We start from the raw sequence: 21,610 nt of genomic DNA on the forward strand, positions 1-21,610 counted from the left end.
GTTTGGCTTTGAAAATAGACGACTTTACGGGCTCGTAAAGACCGAATTAGTTGGCTCGCGAGTGTGCGCGTGCGAGTCCCAAGCCAACATTCATGGAATTAACGCTGGACGCGATAACGCGCATTCACCGAATGGATGTACGGTGGCGGGGGCGAGTAAGGGGCTGACGACGGGAAGTGGGTTGGGGGATGCGGGCGCGATTTTCTCGAGCTTTGGTGTACATTATTTAGTGTAGTGGCGTGAGGCAGCGGTTAGGGGGTAGGGGGAGGGGGGAGGGGGGTAGTAGCAAGGGAAGGGAGAGATGGTGAGAAGTTGAAAGGGCAGTCGGGAGAAATGGCGTGTCGACGCGGGGCGAAGGAGCTTCGAGGCTTTTTCGAAATCAATTTCAAGACTTTGGCCTCGAGACTTAACGACCTATCGCTTCCATACGGCAATCCGTTTACGCTACTCCGTGCAGCCTCAAGCGCCACAATAATTAGCCGAGTGAGACTTTGGGGAGCCGTGCGAAAGTTGAAAAGTAGTGGTAAACCGACGCGTTGACGTTTAGTTTGATTTTAAATTGCCTGACTTTTCACGTCTCATGTCGGTGTACGTGCCGCTCTTTGGTTATTGTGCAATAACTGCGACAACAACAATGGAATGTTATATAGGTCTTATTATATGCTCAATAATGCATCGATTATTCTTTTGTCTCGGCTAGTGTTGAGAAAAATGTACTTTGTTGGCCGTTATTTTGTACGGATAATAACTTTTTCATAGAAATTCCGGCGTCTTGTTTTTTTTTTTTTTTTTTTTTTTTTTTTTTTTTTTTTTTTTTTTTTTTTTTACTGTCCAAGCAATTGCATAGCGATAAATAATTCAACATTATGACACGTCAAGTCACGAGACTATCAATTTCCAACTGGCTAGAAACTTTTTGGTTATAGTCAATGAATGACCTCGGTGATTCATAATTTTTAAAGACCATCGATCCTTTTGCTTTTTATTTTGCAGCGAAACGGCAACATCGACTAAATTAACTTCAAAAGAAGTAATGCAATAATTTGCGTACCGCAAGAGAGGTGGCCGCCTCTATTGAAAAAGGAATGTTTTTAATGCTCGGGCTATATAATATTCTTAATCGTATACTCTCGCACGTAACCTAAAATGTATTTTTGACATATTTCTTCCGATACTTTTTAAAGTTTATTTCTTTTAAATTGTCGGATATCGCCTTAAAGTTATGAGAGAGAAAAAAATTTAATGTAATATTCGGTCGAACATTTTAATAACGAATATCCAAAGAAATTTAAATTATATTCTCAATTATTTAGGATTCGTTGTATGCCGTATTTATTAAAAAAAAAAAAAATAAATAAAAAAAAAAATAATAATAATAATAAACAAAGCAATAACGATGTAATGTAGGCATTGTTTGAAATTATTTGTTAATTTCTAGTTGACATCCAGTTGATATTATCGATGTTTTTTCTTCTAGTATAACTATCGAATACATTGTTTTCTCATGGTTAAGATTATCCGTCAACGTTACTCTTAACCTCCAAATACGGTCTATCGAGTCTTTAAATTTCTCTCTTTTAATCAGCATATTTTCTATGCTGGCATTTAAATGTTTTTGTTTTATTTTGATTTGTACATTTTTTTTATTATTATTATTCTTTTTTTTTTACGTTTTGATTGGAATTAAACAGTCTGTCTGAAAATGTATGTTTAATTGTTGTTTATTTATTGGACATAGTCGTCTGATGTTTGTGGGTTAATGTTAGCTTAGTAAAGCTTTAAAAGTAATTTCAACAATGCTGTTAACTGAATTCTAAAGTCATTGTGAAATGCGACAAAAAGTTGTGTACTTTGCTTTGGTTTACTCCAAGATTTACGACTAGAAACAGTTCCGCGTGACATACCTGGGGAAAAATATTTGTTATTTCGAGAGTGCAATATAATGTATAAAAATACCATTTGAAATACAAATCTTTCGTAATTTTGTATTCCTTGAAATTTCTTAGACGCTCATTCTTTTTAAATAAATTTCTCACTTTATACGCCATTATGTATGCGTTCATTAATAAATTCTTATGCAGTAGAAAACAAAAATTTATTAAACTGGATGATTAATATGAATAAAATAATATTACTTGGAATTATTTGAATTTAACGGTAAACCTTCTCAAATGGCTGGTACTGTTTCAAGCATAACAAATTATTCGTTGAAAGTCAAATAAGGAAAACATTTGTGAAATATCATCACTTATTTTTTTATTTAAAATTCAATTTGTCAATATCTTCAATAATTCTATGCATTGATGTAAATCTCAAGCTTCTTTGCCCGTCGGTTAACATAATAATCTCTCCATTTAACAGCCGTGAGAATTTAAAAACATTAATTTTATATCGATCGTTTATTTTACAAAAATTATTGGAGAAAAATTCCTTGAACAATATCAAAGAGATCTTGTTAATTACAGTAGTACAAGGAATTTCTGCTTTTAACGTACGTTGAACAATTACACATTTGTGGATTCAATCAATGTTCGAATTCAATTTCATCGTAAGTAAACAAAAAGTGAGAAACTTTATTTTCCGCGAGAATTACGTGCCATTTGAAAGTGAAATAAACAAGAGGGCAGCAAACTTGTATTTAAATACAATAATAAACTAAAATTTGCTCCGCAGAAAGTTAGTTAAGCTTATTGTTTTAACATTTTTTCACAATACTCATTCCATCTTCGTTATTTTATGGGCAATATGTTTCGGTTGAGCAGCCAAGCCAGTCGTGGCAGATATTGATTTTGAAAATTTCTATCGCTTTCGCTAACAATGAATCGTTCACGACATTATATTGGGCTTATCGAAGCTCAATTACCAATTGGTAATTCCAATCTGTCGTCGCGATAAACTCTCGGAGTCGAACTCCGAAATTCAGCGCTAAGATGCACCCGACAAGCGGATCGAAAGAATTTGCCCGATTACAATTAACTTTCTCAACTACGACGAGTCCAATACACTCCGCTGACGGAAAATTCACGTTTCGCCGCAACGACGATGGCTAGATAGTGCGTAAGGGGTCAGAGAGATGGGGGGAGAAGGTCCCGGTCGATCTTACAATCGGCGCGACCAATCGCCCCGTGAAATGGCCGGCGGAGACGCGTGGGTGGGCGCCTCCTCGGCCAGCCACGAGAATTCGCCTGTGGCGAGGAGCTGGACGATCCCGTTGGACTTCACGTTTTGCTCGAGCGAGTGTAGCCGCCGGGGCGGGAGGCCGCCTTCATTATAACCGACGCGAGCTTGAAAACTACACATAACATTAATCCGCGAGAACGAAAGAATATCGGTTGAGAGAAAACCACGAGCCGTGCGCCGAAGAGCACTCGAGAATAGATAAATTGTTGCTCCTTTCATTTGCATTACTCATTATATGTGCCCGGGCGTACGTACAGGCGATTCAATTTGCTGCTTATCCAGACAACTTATTCGCATACGACTAGTATGATCGCAGCGATTACGCGTAGACTCCACTACCCGGCTCTACCACTCTCTTATACAATAATAACTTGGCTCAATCTTGTATTTGTTTTTATTATAAAGATAAAATTCCTCCCGCGCATTTCCCTTGAAGATTTATGTAAAGACGAGAGAACGGCTGCCGACTAACGGCACAAGTAAAAAATTCAATAACGTAGGGGGCTAGGGGGAGGGGATGCGCGAGGGAGGATAAGCGGATAATCGTCCGGTAATATCTCCCGCTATATTTTAGTTCTGATATGACCAAATCTGTAGGATTTTGTATTGAAAAGTGTGGAGTGCACAGGGAAGCCGAGGAAAGAGAGTGAAATATTATCTGGGGAGTAGGCGTAAGATGAACGTTGATTTGATGGTCGAGAGTGCAAGAGGCGATATTTAGTCTGGTTTTTAAAGAGGGGCTCCCATTCCCGTGGCCCTGCTCCCAGCGTCAAAGTCGCATTAATTCCCGTAAATTTAGATCGTTTCATGTTACGTGGGGAAAAAAAAGCGACACGAGGAGAACGCGATGAGGTGTGCGTTCGCGCTTCCTGCTTGTCTGAATTTTTAGTTTCTTATCGCGCTTCGAACGACATAATCGAGAAGGAGGCGAGACGTCGTCGTTCCGCATATATATGAAAGCTAGAAGGTTCATTCGTCTTTATGACCTCCCCCCCCCCACACACACACACAGATCCCACTCCACCATTTGTATTTCTCCTCACCCTGGGGATTTCATCGGACCTCGTTATCCGCGATTCGTTCGCGCGATGTATATTTTTGTGCCCGCACTCGTCACGAATTTTCCCGAATGCAGCGGAGATTGCTGAGGCTATTATCTCTATAAATAGAGTGCATTACTTAGGACGTTGAGCCTGAAAGGAAATTTATTGAATATTTAGATGAGACTTCCGCGCGTTTGGCACCAAAAGGTACGGGCGTTCTTTCTTTTTTACGTACGGCTTTAGATATATTAGGAAAAAGTGATTAAAAAATACGCTGATTTATAGAAGCAATTTTTATGCGTATAGCAAAGGTTTATGGATACTTCAAAGATCCGACACGGCTGCTCTCTGATACACTGAATGTAAGTGAGAGAGTAGAGAAAAAGGATTTTGAAGGAATTAGGGTGGAGTAGGGGGGGGGGGAACGAGTAAACGACTGATTTGTATGGAAATATATGAGAATGGAAATTTAAAAAAAAAAAAAAAAAAAAAAAAAAAAATCAACAATCCTTTTTCATCTTGTATATTAAAATGTTTATAATAGATTTGCGTGATATTTCATTACAAATTATTAAATTTTTCCAAAATACTGCTCATTAATCAGTGGAAATTCAAAACCAAATTTTTAACTCTCACAATTCATTTATACCTCTTAAAATCACTGTTTATCAAAAACTAATACACTAAATCTCAATACTACGACTGGTTATTAAAAAATCAAACGAGTTTGAACGAAAACCATAAAAAAAAAAAAAAAAAGAAAAAAAGAAAAAACGGTCCACGTAGTAGTTTTTCTAAGATGGAAGCCATATTCGAATCTTAAGTAAATCCGTAAATTATGTCTGGCCGACTCATTAAGTACTTTTAAGCGCTTTTACGTAACAAGAGTATATTTGGTTACGCTAATTCTCTTCACATACATTAAATCAATAGCTTACATAAAGAAAATTAATTTATATACAAATCGAAACCACTTCCAAAAAAGAGGAAACCGTTGTGTGTTACTTATGAACTTTGTATCTTAACTTTCTACAGGATAATTAATATTACGATGTGATTTTCTGTCCGATCGAATGAACATACATACAATTTGTTGAATCGATTAGATTAATAAGATGTATTACCATACGGATTGTACAGTGGAACACGAATAATCGGTAGGGAGGAGACGCGCTTAAATAAATTCCGTCCTTGTCTCTGTGTAGCCAATCCTCGAACTTCAATAGTTCAAAGGATGGGCAATACGAAATTACGATCGCGTGGTTTATGGAGCAACGTTTGAATTTTCGATACTATAAATCTTTGGAGAATTGTTGAAAAGTAACGACCTTTATTGGACTGCAATAACGTTGAAAAGAAGCGAGACAGACGTTGTTTTGAAGCCGCGCGCCTTACATGACTTTGTGCCGTGTTTATTCTGTGAGTTATACATTGGCGGTAATCTTCGTGTGCCTCGTATTACGAAAGATCCTATTCACCTGCGGGCTTTGATAAGGTGCCGTTTGAAATATATCATAGGCAGGCCAGAAATTTTTATGAGTGTACGAGGAGGAGCTATGAGATCACTCGCATGACACGTGCTTCAATGTCGCTCGAATTCTTTGATATTCAATTTTGTCATTGCCAACTGTCCAATAATTTTCATCGATTTGTTATTTTCAATTAGCGCCCCTGACGTACTTCACCAACAAGTGCCGTGTCCCCTACTTTATAAGCAACATCTTGTAATGTAATAAATCTTCTTTAAATTACGTATCGTGTGTTATCGCACGCATTAAAAAAGTATTAATTAATCCTGTTTAGGTGTAAGGCTCTTATGCGTTCGTCTACGGCAAATGTTGTGCTACTTATGAACTTATATCTTAGAGCTTTCTACAACGTAATTGTTATCGCTTAGTTATGTGTACAAACACATGCGTGCGCTCGTTGTGCGATATAAGCTCGTTGGGATCGAAAATTTCAAAAATTTCAACAGGTTTCTCGTCATATTGTCAATCAAGTAGATATTTTTGTTTCACTTAGCATAATAATAGGCGTAAAATTTAAGCCGGGCTTTTTAAAATCTAAAAATCAATAAGAAGCTGGTCTTATCTAAATTTCATTGACGCCATAAGATATCTCTTAATGATTTAGATATCGCAAGGTGTACGGCAAGGTAATGCTAATTTCATCAAAAAATAATAACACGACGGGCATTACGTATTCAGCCCGATTTGGATCTTCGATAAAACGCTAACGAAACAACGCCGAAACATCGCCAAATCGCTCATACGCACCTCCGATCGTCAAAAAGTTCAACGAAAACGTGCAAATACAGTCGAAAGCCAATCCGACACATCCAAGGCACGACTCGTTTCCTCTACGATTTAATATAACCGCCCTTCTCACCCCCCTACCTCCCTCCCTCCCTCCCTCCCTCCCTCCTCCTCCTCCCACTACCCCTCCCCAATCACCATCCCCGTTTCCTCCATCCCCCACCGCCACCGTCAACGTTCCTCGACGTGTGGCCCCGGCCCCGACGTTCCAAAAGTAGACGCGCTCAACAAAGTGTACGTTAATCTGACGGCTCACTCTCTCCCTCTCTCACGTGTTCCAGGCACCACGACGGACCTCGTGCCGCAGCTGCTGGGAATGTTCGACGAGATAGCGCGCGGCAAGGGCGACGAGGAGCCTCAGTTTGTGCCGTCCGGGCTGCAGAAGCGGCTCAGTCTCGTGCAGAAGAGGAGGTCAAGGGTGTGCGAGATGCCGCGCGTGACCGTAGGTGAGATGGACGAGGGGCCGGTCCTCGAAGCGCGGCTCGTCACCAGCCCCGCCGACGACGAAGAGGACCACGAGGACAAGGACAGTCCCACTCAACTCAGGTGTGTTCATCGCGACTCGATCTCTGCCTGTTAGCTCCACCCTCTCCTCCCGCCGAGCCTCGCCCTTTCTTAGTCGGGCGAGAATCCGTGGCAGTGGATTCCTCGTGTCCCTGGATGCTCCAAGCGAGCGGGGGGGGGGCTCGGCCTCGTTGTCGCGCACCCATCCCAGCGGTGCCGCAGCACTGCGCCACACGGAATCGCGTTCTTGACCAACGAACAAACTATCGAGCACTTTCGAATTGGCCGCACTATCGCCTCACTCATTCACGGAAATAACGACTTATCCAGTCAATGACGTTGATGCGTCGACTACAGCGAGATGGCATTTCCGCGACGCCCACCTCATTGGCGCTCCATACGAACGTCGCGTCTAATTAGCGCCCCGCGAGAATCGCGATTATTATTGCCCCACGGACAAAGCCGACGCACTGCCATTATAGTCTCGTTGGCCGTGTCGCTGCTCCTCGATCGGCCGTTCGCGATCAAACGCACAAATGTGCCGTGGCTCCAGAGTCCTCTAGATTATTGTTCAGAACACACCCACCCCTCCGCCCCCTCGCCCCCGGCTCCTCATCAAACCTACCTCCTCCGTCCTCCTCCGTAATACCCGTCACTACACGCCTCGTCGCCACATCGTCGGCACTTATTTGCAGCGGCGATCGAGCCGATAATCCTCGTCGTCGTCTCTATTTCCGATGCGACGCTCATCGCCGCCGATCCACTTCTCCCGGCGCCCCTGCGCCTTCCTTTTCAACCGTATCTCGCCTTTCAGGCCGAAATTTCAAATCATTATTAATCCGAACGAGAACTTCTCGTTCCCATCCCCCCTCCCTCCCGCCATCCGTCATCCAACATTACGTGGTAGTTCGCTACTCCTTCGACTCTCCTTCGACTGCATTTAAACTTCACGAGCGAGTGCAACCTGACCTGCTTTCTCTCCCTTCCCTTATTCCTTCGTACTCTTCGCGCATCTGCTTTGGCCGTACAGCACAATTATTTCTAACAAGACGCGCTTCCAAATGTAGCGCAGCCCTTAATTTGGCCTTTGCGCGAAATAACTGCCCGCGCGAAACTGACGCGTCTCTTTTTCTATTTCTGTTGGGAATACGCAAAAGTTTCGCTTCGCTTCGATCAATGGCCATATAATCTTTTACGCGTCAAACGCGCGTCTTTTATTCTTCATAATCTTATGCGTAAGCGAAGAGAATATATAAAAGGAAAGACAGAAACATAAAAATTATGGTTTTAAAATGATCTAAGGCATCTCTATTTGCGTACCCGCATATATATATAGATATATATATATATATATATATATATATATAAACTAACGACAGACGGGGCTTTGGAGTTAATTTAAATTTTATATGACTTTATAATTCGGTACGGCTCTATTCTAACTTGTACATTGTAAGCTTTCGTAATAGATTACAGCTTCCGCTTTAAAAATACTTTTTTTCTCATCTCTTCCCTTTTCTTTATTTATTCACGTTTCATTCATATTTCGCTTCCGAGTAAAGCCAAGTTGGCCGGAATAGGATGGAAATTCAAAGAAACTCGGGATACATTTCTGGCTTGATTAACAAGAATAAATGCTTAAAATTGCAATTAATTTATTTAATAATGAGGTGTAGCACAGAACCAAACGAAATAAGCGCAATAAGCGTTTCGTATCTCGTCACTTCGACCCTCGCCGAACGTACTTGTTGCTCCTCTTGCAAACACACACTCTACATGCACAAATTCGACAATAACCCTCTTATCGTCAAATATCCTAATTTATCAATTTCCTCGTATTATCACTCGCCTTTGTATTACAGCTTAAGGATAAATGCCCCCCCCCTCCCACCCGCACCCGCACCCGCACCCGCACCCGCACCCACCACGTCATCTTCCACGAAATAACAAATAAGAATGAAGCAGCAGCCTCGTCGCAACAGAAGCGTACAATAAATAACTTGTTATTGCAAATACTTGCACTCGAGTGTGGCGACGCACGGTCGCGGCGTCTCAGCTCAGCCGCGCCATTTACCCAACCATACTCGCTTCTTTTTTCCTATCCCTGCACGGCCTCCCCCCGTCCCCACCCTCGTCCATTTCAATTCCACCTCCCGCCACACACCCATCGCATCTCGTCGTCCCACCTAGAGCCGCTCTCGCTCTAACGCTCGATCTACTCGGCTGCGTAGAGCGCGATAATACGAGGGAACGCGCGCGCCTATGTACATGCGCCGAGGTTTGGGCAAAAAGTCGGGCGCCCCCATTGACCCTCGGCACATAGGCTCCGGCTTTGTCAAGATTATGAAGTCGAGGCACTTGTGCGCGATTAACCGAGCCGAGGCGCCGCCCCTACATTCGTCGCCCCTACCATCCGCTTCATTCTCCTCCCGCGGCACTCCCGCGTTCCTTTTTACGAGGGCGCGCGGCCGCGTCCCCCGGGGCGCTGCTACTTTTTAGGCGTCGGCTATAACGTAATTACGGGCCCAGGAGGCACGCGAATTCTTCAACGCTGTTCTACAATTACGATGACAAGCCGATTGATGAGAGGAGAGCGGCTTTGCGTACGCGACACTCCTTATGGTATCTTTTATTTCATAAACGATCCTTTTATCGCTAATTCGAAAGCTGGAAAAGGTATAATTGAAAATACGCGCATCGTTGAAATTTCGCTCTAATAGAGGATCGCGCGATCCGTTAATGCGAATCTTCGGTATTACGTTATTTAATCGGGCGATTATACCGTTAGGCAGCCGACGCGTCGAATGTCGAAATCTATATCTTGCGAAAGATTACGCAGCTCCGTGCGAGAAGTTACGACAATTCGCTTAAATCGTTGAAGAAAAAATATATATAATATATATAAATAAAATAAAATAAAATAAAAAAAAAAAAAAAAAAAAAAAAAAAAAAAAAAAGAAGATGAAGAAGAAGAAAAAAACATCACTTCCGCATTAATTGTGGAGATGGCGGGGTGGAGAGGCTGACGCGAGCATATGTATGTAAATGATTATCACATTGGATGTTTTAATAGACGTACGTGGCATTCGACTGCCTTTTGCACGCCTGCGCTCTCACTCGTTTCCTTACAATTTCACAGCCTTGAATTATTTATTATGTATTTTAGTAGAACATACAGCGATAATAAGTCATTTTCTCGCTGTTTTTCTTCAAGTTTGACAATGGCAAATGAAAAATGGAGGAGAAGCGTGTAATGGCCATCGATAAGTTGGCAGGTCGTATTTTTTTTGCACAACTGACATGTTGCCGCCTATAACCCAAGATATATAAACAAAAATATCAATGTCTATATATACGATAAATATTCGTTAATACATACGTACATAAGCTTTATGTTTAATAAGCCTTACTCGGCTTTTAATGCGATAAAAACAATTTTATGTCCTTTATTCCGTATGTATATTATATATTTGCTATCTTAACGGCTCTTGGAACATTGTAAGTTCGCGCAACGTTATTTCAGCGTAACAGCACAAGATACGTAAATTGTTTATGTACACAGCGATAAAAGCAAAAAGATATAAACAATTATTGTGATTGTGACGAAATTATTGTACTCCTCGGAGATTCTTTTGCAAATTGAAACGGAGAAAAATAATTAAATATCCCCCGCACATACACGGCTAATTAAGCATTCGTCCTTATGATAGTAACAACGAATTTCCTTTAAGATTGTTCGACTATTTGTGCTCGAAGGATCGCAACGTTGAAAATAGACGGATATGTATGAAAAGCGCGTAAGAAGGTCGCAACGTGTAAGCCTCGATATTATGATTATAAAAAGTTATCGATGACATGGAAAATGTTCAGTTACTAGTAAATCTTTCCTTCGCGCGCGCCCGCGCGCATTCTAACATTGTCGCGTTACAAATGCGGTCGTCGGTGTCCTGTTGTTATTGTCCGTAGCCCCCATAGCGCCTCTGCATAACAAATTGCAATGCAGGCACAAAGAAAAACACAAACGCGCGCATACAAAAAGTCTTATTAATAAATTAGCGAATATTCTTTACAAAGGCGAGTATATTAATCAAATGAGATCGCGTCATTATGCCAGTTGGAGGCAAATAGACTCGTCTCTATCAAAACCTATCGAAACCGATGAAAATGCTTAAATTACAGAAAATTAATCATAAATCGCTCGATAATATCATGTGACTAATCCATGCATGTATATATATATATATATATATATATATATCAACGCAGCTATTGTCTCCTATTATCAATAATGCAAAATATTTTTTAACCAACAATTCTTTTAGATTTGTGAAAAAAATTTCGTTAATAGCAGCGAACGACGGGGGGCATCTTTCTCAAATATTGACGAGGTTCGCGCATTGCAATGATGCTCGCCCCCGTCCCCCCTCCCTCTCCTCCTCCTCCTCCTCCTCCTCCCATCGACTTATTATTACTAGTACATATTTCAGCTGCATTCTATAATTCTCTAGTCGACTTGTTAAGCATCATTACAACAGTGATTAATCGCATTTATTACGCAATAATAGAGAGTCGGCGAATTATTATCGCTGCCTTACAACCGTCCACAGCGACATCCCGAACAGCGATATTCGTTAATCTTTAATAAGGGACTATCTGATCGGCAAGGAAGATCGATATACATAATGGCTGTCACTTAGCTACTTCGGTCCAAAAATTCACGAGCCCGCGTTTCTGCTGCAGGTACGGCGCCCAGCGGTGCCACGGCCGCCAGTCCACCGGGAGGCCCCTGTCCGGGAGTTCGATTGCCTCGAGCACCTCCTCCAGCGGATGCAGCAACCAGGGGAACGCCAGCGGTGCCGCCAATCCATACTTGGCCTCGGTCGAATCGCTCGCCGACACTTGCGCCAGTTCTCAAGGTAAGCGCCCGGACGACGAGGGCCCGACCCTCCCGTGATCCCCCCTCCCCACCAAGTCCCTGCCAACGGTCACGTCGAGCACGCGCGTGCGTTCTTTTCTGCCTATCGGGCTCGACCATACGACTCCGGGACTCGGCTTTTACGCTCTTTTAAGGTCACCGCCTGATTTAGATATTAGCGAGCGAGGACCGTCGGAGCGATTGCCAATTGGATTTTATAATTGGCACGGAGAAAGTGACAGATTTTGAAAATTAATTTCCCTTTTTAAATCGCAAACATTGATTAATGCCCAGGCTATTTACATCGCTTACGAGGAAGTTAAAGAGATGTAAGGAGGCGAGAGACCTGCCGGAACACTTTATCAAACTGACTATCTCGTATTACTTCAATTATTCATAATGAAAATATAAGAATGACGAGGAGTTTTTATAGGGCCCGATAGTTTGACTAGTCAATTGTCAGCCTCGTCGTTTGTTATGTCGTATTGTAAGAAAAGAAGAGTTACTTCTTCGCTTCGGCTTTCACGGGCAGCGAAACCACCGCTCCTCGCACGGCACTAACCTAAACAAATATTGCATTTTTAAAGAGGCTTAAATTGCGCGAATGAAAAAAAAAAAATAAATAAATAAATAAACAATAAAATAAAATAAATTGATAAATTGCGATAAATTCTCAATGATACACGTAAATATAAAATAAAATGTAAATATAGGATATTACGCAGGGCTGATAAGAAATTACGACAATTAATTTAAATGTGTCAATTAGGCTCTTGAGTGAGTCGTTATCATTTGCTGCCTTATAAAGAGGATTTTTTTTTAATTAAAAGCTTTACAATTTCACGGGAGATTAAAAAATACGTGCAATGTATACTTCGTATATCGATGTTAGAAATTGCTTTTTCGGTCGAGCGTATTATTAATTTTAACATTTACGCAGCAAAGATTGCACTATAATTTGTTATATAAAGTAGTTTAAATCATTGAAAAAGCTCCCGTGTCATTATTATTTCACATTTTTTATTTATTTATTTTTTCTTTCATTTTGCATATGCGTCAAATGTAGTATAATATTTTCGATCAATTTTCTCATTTCTTTGATTAATATTATAATAAAACCGAGCGACTTATTATCGATTAAAATTAATATTTGCACGCCGTGGAGAAACGTGACGAGGAATTTCGCAGTGATGTTGCGTTGTTTAAACGACACGTCATTAAAAATCCAGGTATAATATTACCATTTTAAATGCGTTAATTATCATTGAACTTGATGGACATGTTTGAGCTAAAAATTTTGTCATCTCGACGTTGTAATATATTCTTTCGGGGAAAGTTTCATCTCAAATTCGAGAGAAAAATGACATTAAAAGCCAATGTTCCTTCCCTTTCATTTTCTCTCTATTTATTTCATTTTCATTTCTTTATGTTTTTTAATTTACAATTGAAGCAATTTTTAATTAATAAAATATCTTTTCTTTTGAAGTTCATCGTTAATCATACGTTCTTATGATAATGAATATCTTTCTCTCGGGAGCTGAAATCGTGATGTAAGCAAATTATACATTTTCGGTAATTCAACGTTATCAATTAATTCTATTTCTATGATTATTAATAAGAAATTTAATTAATAAGGGATAGTGGATCGTTAAAAATCAATAATAAAAAGTGAATGAATTTAATAATGCTAAATAATCAATAATTTAGGTTATCGCGTTAGCTTATATCGATTGAAATCAGTTGGGTAAGATAAAAAATAGCAAACTTTAGTAAGGTTTGCTCTTACGAAATTTCAGTATAAAGTAACTGCTACGACAATAATGTAATTAAATTGAATTAAAAAAAAAAAAATGGAAAGGTTACGTTTCGGTAAACAAAGGATCTATATTGTACGGTAAAAAACTTGTTTCTAGTCAATCTTAGAATTTTATTCTTCGTTCTCTTCACTATTCACGTTGAATAATCGATAACGATTAGCCTAAATATTGTCGAGTCAATGAATTTAATATATATATATATATATATATATATATATATATATATATACATAGATATATACATGCAAATAAAAAAAAAACGAGACTGATAAACCTTTCGTGGTATGCGATAAGAAAGCGAAATGTGCGTTACTCTTATTACCGTATCGAATGAAATCAGTGCTAAGGTTGTGAAATTTGGACATGATGCCGAAAAGTTGTATTCCTCGATCTTTCTCTCTCTCTCTCTCTCTCTCTCTCTCTCTCTCTTCGCGCCACCGTTTACATAAAAGTACTTTCACTCGCGCATCATCGAGGAAGGCACACAAGAAGAAGAAAAAGTCATCCGTCGCGTCTTTCCCCGGCGATCGCCAACTCCGGTACGTGAAAGAGAAAATTCGCGGAGAACTTTCCATGCGTGTGGCGACTGAAAATTTGGCCGACGTCCAGTTTGGTTAACGGTTAACGTCGATCCTTAAATTTCATTTTTGCGTCCCAATACCTCGTTGACCATTGGCGGCCGTACCTGTCGGGTATTTATTTATCTCCTATTTATTTGTTTGCGAACTGATGTATACGGGAAATGGCCGAGACTCTTAAGCGGCTCAGGACTCGATAACTCAATTACTTATTGGTTAAATGATTAGTGGATGAAATTTTAGATTTTTCAAACGGTCGACTCTTGTTGTCCTTGTCGCGATAAGGCGGTAAATGCCCAATGCGCAATTATTTTATTTAGAAAATAGATTATTTAGAAAATAAGACCTCGATGCGCGTTATTAATAGTCGATCGATGTACTTGCTTTAGCCAGTCTATCCTTCGATCCTCGAAATTCTATCTAGCATTCTAAAAACATACCTTTCAATAAATAAACATGAACCTAATAATCGTTATGTTTTTACAAAAACCTTACGTGCCCAATCTTAACGTCTTTGTGAGCGAAAAACATCGAATGTTTTAATGTGCTCAAGCGATTAAAATACGCCATATTACTCAACTAATCAACATAAATTAACATACCTTGCTTGATTTTACTTTTAATCAATGCGTACCGAGCATTTATGAATTTTGAGCATCTTGCATGCAAGCACGGCAACGACCTTCAAATAACAACAATAATGCGACTACAATCGATCCATGGATTATTTGCAATTAAGGAGCAAGCACGTCCCCATGGTTATTGCTGCTTCCTTTTGATCAACATAACAAGTAATTGAACAATATTCAAGCCGAAAGAAATAAGTAAGTCACGGTGTGTACGTAATTGTTAGCAAGTGCATCAGGATGTTGTAGTAAAATTTATAAACGAGAGCCTTGATATCTCTACCGCATAACTCAAATGCCACATAATTAATCCGACGTGAAATTCTGTGCGACGCTTCCTGTATCGCGAAGCTTCAATTACATAAGTATCATGACCAATGTATCTCTCTTTGCGGAATGTCGAGGCCTTGGAGTCTCGGAAGGAAAGTCAAGAAGCTCTTCCCAGAAAGTATCTATCAATCGTCCGTGCGGCCCCCTTCCATCCCTCCCACGCTCCACGCCCCAGTGATCCTCGATGTTCCCGCGCCAAGCCAACCACGACCCGACAAATAAGAGCTAGACGGTTTTTCAGGCTCGGGCGACAGTGGCGTGGTGACGATTTCCGAGTCGAGTGGTGGTGGCGGAGGCGGCGGCGGTGGCGGCGGCGGTGGCAGCAGTGGCGTCGGCGGAGGTGTCGCCGGTGACGGTGACGGTGAAGGTGACGGTGAAGGTGACGGTGACGTCGACGGCGATGGTGGTAGCGCTGGCAATGGAGTCAATGGCGCCGTTGGCGGGGTAGGCAACGTTGGCATCGGGGACACGAGCCCAGGATGCGCGGGCGTCGGCCCCGACGAGATCCGGCTCTCGGCCCGGGACCGGCTGAGCGCTGGCCGCTACTGCGATGAGCGCAGGCTGCGCTACTGCGACCCCCAGAGGAATCCCGTCGAGAGGGTCCTGCTGGAGATTGCCGACACCGAGGCCATTTACGTCGAGCATCTCCGACAAGTCATTCAGGTTGGTATCGGCGCCAATCCGGTTTCTTCCGCGTCGCGCTTTTTCCTCCGCCGAGGGAGAGTGCGATTTGCGGAAAGTGCCGAGGGCATTGGCCAACGACGATGAAAGCCGCGAGATACGTTAGCGAAGTAGCGTTCGTTCGGTCGTCTCATCGCCGCTAATTGACCGGCGCTTCTGGACTTGTCCACTCCATTCCTCCCTCCTTCGCTCCTTCGCTCCTTATCTCAATCTCCCCCTCCCCCTCCCCCCTCACTCTCTCTCGCTCTCGCACGCGAAAGTTTGGGTGGAGCTGCGTCGGCTGAATATTTTGGGCGCCATGCTTATATTATCATGGAAGTGAATTTTACCCCGGGCACTTTTTACTACCGAGAGATCGTATCTGAGCGAGTCCGAGACGATCGATCAAAATGCGCTGATATACCAGTTAACTTTCACTGCGCGACCTGACTTATCGACCGAACGTCAGGAAACGTATCTGTCGGTGAAAGAAATATGCTAAACTAATTGATTTGTTCAGAAATTGAAATGGTTCGCGCCGCGGCACTGCATTGATGCGTCATCGTTATAAGCCTCGGATTAATATGCCGATTTTACTTTCAAATGTTAATGGACATGTAGGCATAAATATTACTTTGCAATGGTGTACCTATGGCCATTTAATTTATCATTAAACAAAACGTTGTTTTCGATTTCTTTTTTTTTTTTTTTATAATTGCATGTCATACGGTAGCTTACAAGAATGATTTCTGTCTAGAATTTTTTTTACATCGATGCCTGCCAATGTCGTCGATTAATTTATCATTTTTATTGATTAAGATCGCTCGATAATTCTAATAAGCATTAGAAGAAAAAATTTTGCTCGAGGTACGAGCTTATATTACAATAATTTCCCTTAGGGTTATTTAATTTTCTGGAGGGATGATCCCGCGTCGTTAATTCGGGATTTGGAGCTCAACGGATTATTTAGTAATATTGAAGATATTTTCGAATTTAATCGGTAAGTAGATCTTCTTTATTCATAAAAGAAAAAGCTTTTTCTTTCAATGTCAGCATCATAAGCACATCTAAGAATCATTAATATAATTTAGGAACTTCCTATCATCGCTGGATAATAGTGGACTCGATGCAATAGCGGTTGCGAACACTTTTATAGAGCACAATTCTGGATTTAAAGTATACACGGAGTATTGCACAAATTACCCAAGGTACATGTCAATAAACAGTTTTTACCGTCGATTAAAAATCTTGATACTCATACACGGAGTCGCTGCGCTTTTTACGCAATGAAACATTGTCGAGTATAATTAAAATGTAGTAAAATTGCGGATAAAGCAATACTTGTTCACGATGAGTCTCAAACTTATTGAATATTATTAAACGCTTATGGCTTGGCCAACTATCGTTAAAATATAAAATATGAATTATTAAGAGCAAACGAAAAACAAGAACAACAACAACAACAACGACGACAAAAAGACACAGAAAAATAAAATACAATAAAATAAAATGATATTAAAAGCAAATACTGATAATCGACGATGAATTGTAGGACCGTTTCGATATTAACGGAATTGATGGGCCAAGAAGAGATCGCCCGAGCATTCAGGGAGAGGCAGGCAGCGCTCGGCCACGCTCTCCCACTAGGCTCCTTCCTCTTGAAGCCAGTGCAGCGGATTCTTAAATACCATCTCCTTCTAGAGGTAAGTTTTATGAGGACGAGAAAGCATTGTTATAAACTCACTTCACCTATTATGGTATTAGGCTTAATTTATAAATATTTTACTTTTCTTAGTATTTATGGCTAATTTTAGGTAATTTAGGTAATTTTATGGCTAATTATAGTTTTAACGTACGATAAGATTCTGTTTCATTCGTTAATAGCGTAGCGTATACTATTAACAGCGAGAATGCATTACTTATCATTTGCTTTAAAGATAATCCATCGAATGACAAGCAGTTCATAATAAACATACATTTAAACATACGAGCGCGTGCACACACATGCAACCACAATCTTTTAAATGTTTTAAAAATCGTCTTTTAACAAATTCACACTTGACAGATAGGGACAAACATATAGAACATTTAGAAGATTTGTTTATTTCTCTATTAATTGATTATAAATATTTTATCAACACCGTGCTTTGAATAATTAGCGCGTGTTTTTATTAAATATCAACTATTTCATCGATGAGTGTGCGCGTGTCTGTGTATTTACGTTTATTTTCAATGTACGTCAAATAAAATTTTTCCTATAATAGAAATACGTGTATATATATATATATATATATATATATATATATATATATATAGTATACAAAATTGAAAAATTTATGAAGATAATATATAAAGGTGCAGCCAATTAATAGCTTTTTATATAATTTGTAAAAGTAAATTCAGTTAGTTACACAATTTTGTGAAAAAGGCATTATTCAATGTTATTTGTTACTAGATCTTTGGATGATACTTTACCTTCCTTACACGTGAACAATTTCCAACCTAATCAATTCCCACCAACAACTTGACGACGTCGCATTACCTCGAGTCGGAACGCGGTTTATTTATATATCGCCGCTATCATTATCAGCCGATAACTCAGATATAGACAGATAAATAGTGTTATCTCCGGATTAAAACTAATATCAGGTAGCTTGGTCAGAGTTTTTGGAAAGGGTATTAAATATTACGAATATCATAAATATTATGAATGCAATTTCATATCCTTATTATACTCTAATGGATAACGTTCCTCTTTACTCGAAGCCGAGGCACATAGAACTAAAATGATATTTATCGTATGAGCTAATGGTAAATGGAGCTACGATTTTCCCCTCTGCGACAGTCCCTACAAAATTTTTATCCTTCATCCTTGTCGTTCCAATGTTAAATCCCTACGGCTATGTCAAAAACTTTAAAAAAAAAGAAAAGAAAAAAAAGCTTCACCTTTCACGACTCGTACAATGACTCGTAAAGTCGATAAAGCTCGAGTATGCAATTGTGCACTCGATGCAACAATTAGGAGAAGAATAATCTCGCGGGTCTATGGAAGCTGTAGCGTAGCAGTCGGGCGTCATGCATTAGGATGTAAACTAACACCGGCATGATTTTACTTGCCAACCCCGCAGAATTTGTCGAAGGAGTTCGCAGCGGGCTCGGCGGGCCCGGAGGGTCGAGCCGCGATCGAGGGCGCGCTCGAGGCGATGACGGGCATCGCCAGGCACATAAACGCGATGAAGCGCAAGCACGAGCACGCGGTCCGTGTCCAGGAGATACAGTCGCTGCTGTACGGCTGGTCCGGGCCGGACCTCACCACCAGCGGCGAGCTCATCGCCGAGGGCAGCTTCAGAATGCGCGGCGCCAAGGCTCCGAGGCACGCTTTCCTCTTCGACCGTATGCTCCTTCTGACGAAGAAGAGGGAGGACAGTCTCCTCGTCTACAAGGCGCATATACTGGTGAGTCTCCGCCGCCTCGTAGATTCCAAAGGCTCTCCCGAGAAAGTTGGCCAAACCGTAGAGCGATAATTCGATTTTCCTATTAAGAAACTTTTTTCTTTCTTTTTTGTTTCTTTTTTTCGCCCCTTTTTTTTCTTTCTTTTTTAATAATGAAGTAATGTTCGCGCATTTTACAACAACTTCATAATATTGGATGGAAATCGACGGCTGCCGTTGTAAATTTCACGAAAATCTTAGCAATTTCCAATGTCTGAGAGAGAACTATGGAGCTGTTAATTTTCTATTCCTGCTTTATCGGTGATTTCCATGAAAATATGAGGGAAATTTTTGCAATTTTTGGAAATCGCACGTACGTACGATGCCGACTCTTTCTTATAATTGCGGCTTAATGCACAAGCATATGATTTCATGATATTTTGAAGTGAAAGAATAAGTAGCGAGCGTAGATGATTGCCTATAATTAAAATAATCATAATGGCCATTGTTCACATGAATTTCCAGTGTTCAAATTTAACTTTAATGGAAAGTATTCCTGGTGAGCCACTCAGTTTTCATGTGATACCGTTCGATAATTCGCACCTTCAGTATAAGTTACAGGTAGGACGATATTTAAAATCGCAAGAGTACGGCTCGCATAAGCTATTATCTGGATTCTTAATATTATCAAGTGTTTTAGGCTCGTGATCTGGAACAAAAACGCGAATGGACGTTACAAATAAAAAGAGTGATCTTAGAAAATTATAATGCAGTGATACCTTCGCACGCCCGCCAACTAGTACTTCAAATTGGTCAAAATAAGTCGGAAGGTAAAGTGTGCGCCAGCGTGCTACAGACAATTATTTCAATCCAATTATAATGTCTGATTATTGTTAATGTCATTATAACCTTTCAGACGATACGTCGCTCGAACGAAATTATAAGAAGTCTTCGGACTATTTTGACAGCAGAAAGGCGGACAGGGAGAGGCGACGATCGGAAACGGGTCTTAGGCAAAAATTGAAAAAGGGCAGAAAAAGCGATGTTTCCATAAGTACAGCCGAGGTCAGTTGTTATTATAAAAATTAAGGGTTTTGCGCATTTAACGGAAAATACATTGTTTATGTAGAATTCGCCAATGTGTCCTCGTAAGAACCAATCGGCAGAATCAATCAGTCATTTTGGATCAAGGGACGAAAATCTTAATCGGAGCTCGGAAATTCGAGGATCAAAGATAAAGGTGAGAATCGCGTAAGATCAACGCCACCGATCTGAGTGGCCAATATATATAATAAGCTTTAGTAATCCACAATCCAATGCTTTATTAACTAATGACACTTGTTATATTTAAGATGAAAATTAATTTGTGCTGTCAATCATCATTGTATCAGCATGTCGTCTTCTTACCATAATATCCGCAAGCTTAGCAAAATTAAAAAAAAAAAAAAAAAAAACCTTTTATTTTCACACACCTTTTCCCATATTAGCCAGTAGTGCCGATCGGCTGGCACATTGGTATGAAAAATTTATTTAACAATCGACACGCACTGGGATTGTAAACGAAGCCATCAAGAAAACAATATAGCCGTAATAATAATAAATTTATCCCCTCGCTTTTTCCATCGTTTTCCTCGGATTTATGCTATATTTTGAACGTCGAAAGTTGTATAAAATGAGATTTGCATGGAAAAGGCAGAATGGTACGAGGCAGCAAACGATTGTATTACTTTTCTGAGCAGGATCGCTTTACTAGTTGGCGGAGGAAATCCGAGCCAGGTTTTCAGTCTTATATAAAATTGAGTCCGTCCGACATCGAGGATGACGTTACGGACGTGGCCAACGAGAGCGCGACCCCCAGCGTAGATCCGGGGAACGAGGTGTCGAAGAGCCTCGGAAAGGTCGAGGGGTGCGTCCCGGAGCCGTGCGCCGCCTCCACGCCGAGAATCAAAGAAGCCGAGGGCGACGTTTCCCGTGCGAGCCTGACGGCACAGCAGAGCGTCGAAGAGATCGTCGGCAACATTCTTATGCAGAACCACGAGTTCCAGAGACGCCTGGAGAAGCACCAGGCGCAGCAGCATCAACACCAGCAGCAGTTACTGCTGCAGCTGCAGCAGCGCAAATCCGGCAGACGTCGGCGCTTCATCAAAGCCACGGCTATGGACAGCACTGAGGAGGAAGAGGAGGAGGAGGAGGAGGAGGAGGAGGAGGAGG

The 21,610-nt window shown here is 40.9% G+C and overlaps 1 protein-coding gene across 1 annotated transcript in view; it reads left to right on the top strand.

Moving 5' to 3' along the window:
* GEFmeso (Guanine nucleotide exchange factor in mesoderm) overlaps nt 1–21,610 on the top strand; it is a 75,180-nt gene that overhangs the window by 50,386 nt on the left and 3,184 nt on the right. The window contains exons 2-13 of the mRNA XM_011502328.1: nt 6,820–7,084; nt 11,783–11,958; nt 15,550–15,971; nt 16,868–16,968; nt 17,060–17,176; nt 17,521–17,671; nt 19,097–19,423; nt 19,925–20,020; nt 20,100–20,229; nt 20,316–20,464; nt 20,529–20,639; nt 21,139–21,576. Of these exons, the coding sequence (XP_011500630.1) occupies nt 6,820–7,084; nt 11,783–11,958; nt 15,550–15,971; nt 16,868–16,968; nt 17,060–17,176; nt 17,521–17,671; nt 19,097–19,423; nt 19,925–20,020; nt 20,100–20,229; nt 20,316–20,464; nt 20,529–20,639; nt 21,139–21,576 (2,483 nt within the window). The remainder of the gene's footprint in view (nt 1–6,819; nt 7,085–11,782; nt 11,959–15,549; nt 15,972–16,867; nt 16,969–17,059; nt 17,177–17,520; nt 17,672–19,096; nt 19,424–19,924; nt 20,021–20,099; nt 20,230–20,315; nt 20,465–20,528; nt 20,640–21,138; nt 21,577–21,610) is intronic.

This window comes from Ceratosolen solmsi, unplaced genomic scaffold (genome assembly GCF_000503995.2).
Source record: "Ceratosolen solmsi marchali unplaced genomic scaffold, CerSol_1.0 scaffold31, whole genome shotgun sequence".
Taxonomy (NCBI): domain Eukaryota; kingdom Metazoa; phylum Arthropoda; class Insecta; order Hymenoptera; family Agaonidae; genus Ceratosolen; species Ceratosolen solmsi.